The sequence below is a fragment of the Tupaia chinensis genome, unplaced genomic scaffold (genome assembly GCF_000334495.1).
Source record: "Tupaia chinensis unplaced genomic scaffold, TupChi_1.0 Scaffold146584_1, whole genome shotgun sequence".
Taxonomy (NCBI): Eukaryota; Metazoa; Chordata; class Mammalia; order Scandentia; family Tupaiidae; genus Tupaia; species Tupaia belangeri.
Genome location: NW_006206439.1, coordinates 189,861 through 192,845, shown reverse-complemented (window position 1 = coordinate 192,845; position 2,985 = coordinate 189,861). Strand labels below are relative to the sequence as shown.

Sequence of the window (2,985 nt, the reverse complement as noted above, 5' to 3'; positions counted from 1 at the left end):
AAAAAAAAAAAAAAAAAAAAAATAGACAGGACAGGGTGGAGACTGGCAGGGACAAGGCATCAGATCAGGTAGCCGGTTCCCCACCTGACCTGGCGTCTGGCCCCCGAGGCCCTCTGGTGAGCTTTCACCTCCACTTGCAGGGCCACAGGTCTGGGGTTGGTGTCTCTGGCCATGGCAGCTGGAGCCCTCTCCTCCCTGACAATCACCAGCCAGACGCGCTCCCTCCTGCCCGTCTTCCTCTGCTGCATCTCGGTGGTCCTAGCCTTGTTCTTCTCTTCCCTGTTGCCGGAAACGCACGGTCAGCCCCTCTGCGACAGCCTGGAGCGCTACTCCAGACAGATCAGGTGGGTGTGTGACACCTGGCCCTGCCAGCACTGGCCGGCTTCCAAGCCCTTGGCGCTGATAGCGTTGGGTCTGTCCCCACCCCTTATGGGAAGGTCCCGGGACATGAGGCCACCCTGTGTCCACGGGAGTCTCCCTAACTCTTCTGCTGCAGCCACCTCGTGGGGCCAGTCCAGTCTCTGGCAGCCCTGGCCCTGCCTGGCATCCTGAGCCAGCCCTTCCCTTGGCCCTGTCTGCTGATTGGCACTGCCATTGGGGATACCCTCCAGGGGCACTCCTGAGATGCCCTGGCCTCTCCTCCCGGGGTCTCAGAGTGCCTCTCCTCTCTCACTCCTGTTTCCTTATAAAGAACCAGTTATGGTTCAGACCAGCAGATAGCACAGCAGTTACATTGCTGGACTCCCACGTAGTCGACCATGGTTTGAGTCCTGGACTCGGTGGCTTTAAATTCAAGCCAAGTGTGTGTGCGTACATGCTCAAGACCCCGAGGGGAGAATGGAGGAGAAGGGATTCCAGCATGGCCATCCCTCCAGGGGATGATTTCTCACTTTCTGTCTCTCTCTGACTCTCTGGTGAGCGTCCTAGTGCCCTATAGCAAAAATCCCCCCCCCCTCAAAAAAAAAATAACAAGAACAGTTTTGGTGAATAGCTCTGGCCCCAAGACCCCATCTTGAAACTAGGCCCCACTAATACTTCCATGGGCACCTCTGGTCCCTGCTCTCCTGAGTGGCCCCTGGATAAGACTTGTCATGATTGGCAGAGCCATCTGTTATGGGGGTTAAGCCAACAGAAACCCATCACCCTTCCCTGACCTAGGGGACCCAAGTGCCACCGAGTGACAGAGGGTCCCTGAAATCCTCTGTGCCCTGTGCTCTGCACGGCAGGAGTTGCTGCCTCTGGTCTTTCTCTGCGCTCTCCCCACCATCCTCCTTCCCTCAAATTCTCATTAGAACTCCTTGTGCCAGGGCTGGGTTGTCCAGAGTCCAGCGGTCCCACCCTTCGGCCATGGTTTATGGGGAGACAAGTATGCCTCCAACCATCTTTAGCAGACTCTGATGGCAGGAGGTACAGGTCTGCTAGGAGCCCGAGGAGGGGAGAACCTTCGTTTGAGGAGTCAGGGAGAATGTCACAAAGGAACTGAAATTTGAGTAGGGCTTTGCAGGAGGAATAGGAGTCTGCTCCGTTGTAGAAGGGGAAATACAACGCAGCAGAATAAGAGAGACGCTGGTTAAGAACACGGGCCCCGCAGGCGGAGGGCCTGGACGTCCATCTGTGCTGTGCTTCCTAACGCATGCGCGAGGTGGAACACGAGCACAGAGCAAGAGTCAGAGTCCCTAGCGCTTCGTGAGCGATTCCTACCCGCCGGGTCCTGTTCCCCAGGTGCTTTATCCCACTTTGTCCTCAGAACAGCCAAATGCAAGGTAGGTCCTGTCACTGTCCTCCTTTTACACATGAGGAAACTGAGGCACGGAATAGCAGAGCCATATTGTCCCACCGCCTTCTCCCGGAGGGTTTCTGAGAGGGGGGAACCCACACCGAGCGTTTGGCACAGGGCAGGTGCTGGGTGGGTGCTAGCAATGGGGAAGCTGGGCCCAGCCCCCCAGACACAGAAAGGGCAGATTCGGACTGGTTCTGGGAGGTGGGGCAGGCCTGATCTTTTTTTTTTTTTTTTTGGAGAGGTTTTTGTGCTCACCAAAAAGACAGAGAGAAACAGAGAGACAAAAAAAGCAAGAAATCCCCACCACCACCCCAGGGAGCATGGCCACGCCACAATCCCTTCTCCTCCACTCTCCTCTCGGGATCTTGGGCACACACGCACACGCGCCCAGTGTGAGTTTAAGCCCCTGAGTCGAGGACTCAAACCACAGTCGACGATATGGGAGTCCAGTGACGTAGCCATTACACTATCTGCTGGTCCCAAGGGACAGGCCTGATCTTGGATGTGAGGGGCCTGCCGGGACTCATGTTGAAGCTTGACTGTGGACCTGAGGGAGCGAGAGAGCCCTGGCTCTGGGGAGTGCAGGCCTGGGCAGGGCTGAAGCGGCCTGAGTCATGACTTTTCTCAGCTTCCAGAGAGACATATTCTCGGACTTCAGCTCCAGCAACCCCCTCAAGAGGATTACGGACGTTACGTCTGAGAATTCACATTCTGACGGTATGTCAGAGGAAGCAGTGAAGAATACCATTCTCAACTCCCAGGTGGTGAATTCGAGCCTCTCCTCCAACGCTCAGACTAAGGAATCCACACACACGAAAGCAAGCGGTGAGGCCCTCTGAGGGCCTGGCCCCCAGACGTCTCAGGTTGGAATTGTGTGACTGGGTATGGCGACATGGATTCTAGGTCACGAATCCCAGGCCCAGTCCTCCTTGGGAGCCAGGGTCAGTCGTGCTTCAAGGCCAGCCCTCGAGGTCCAGAAATGGCCCCTTCTGGAGGGGCCAAGCTGTGATTCATTCCAATAAAGGTACTGCGTTGGTCTTGAGATGGCTAGGCCATGGCTGGCTACAAGCAGAGAAGTCCTAGGCCCTGGCCTGGGTGAGTGGGACCCACAGGCTTCAGAGATGTCCTCACCTTTGGTGAACCCCGAGGACAGTAAGGAACTTTCTGGAAGGAGGTGGAGGATGGGGGGTGGGCAATGTCTGTGA

At 56.4% G+C, this 2,985-nt stretch overlaps 1 protein-coding gene across 1 annotated transcript in view; it reads left to right on the top strand.

Annotated features, from left to right (window-relative positions):
• SLC22A14 (solute carrier family 22 member 14) overlaps nucleotides 1–2,760 on the top strand; it is a 36,248-nt gene extending 33,488 nt beyond the window's left edge. Inside the window, 2 exon segments of the mRNA XM_006168949.1 lie at nucleotides 141–344; nucleotides 2,409–2,760. Of these exon segments, the coding sequence (XP_006169011.1) occupies nucleotides 141–344; nucleotides 2,409–2,619 (415 nt within the window). The 3' untranslated portion in view covers nucleotides 2,620–2,760.
• The last annotated feature ends 225 nt before the right edge of the window (nucleotides 2,761–2,985 follow it).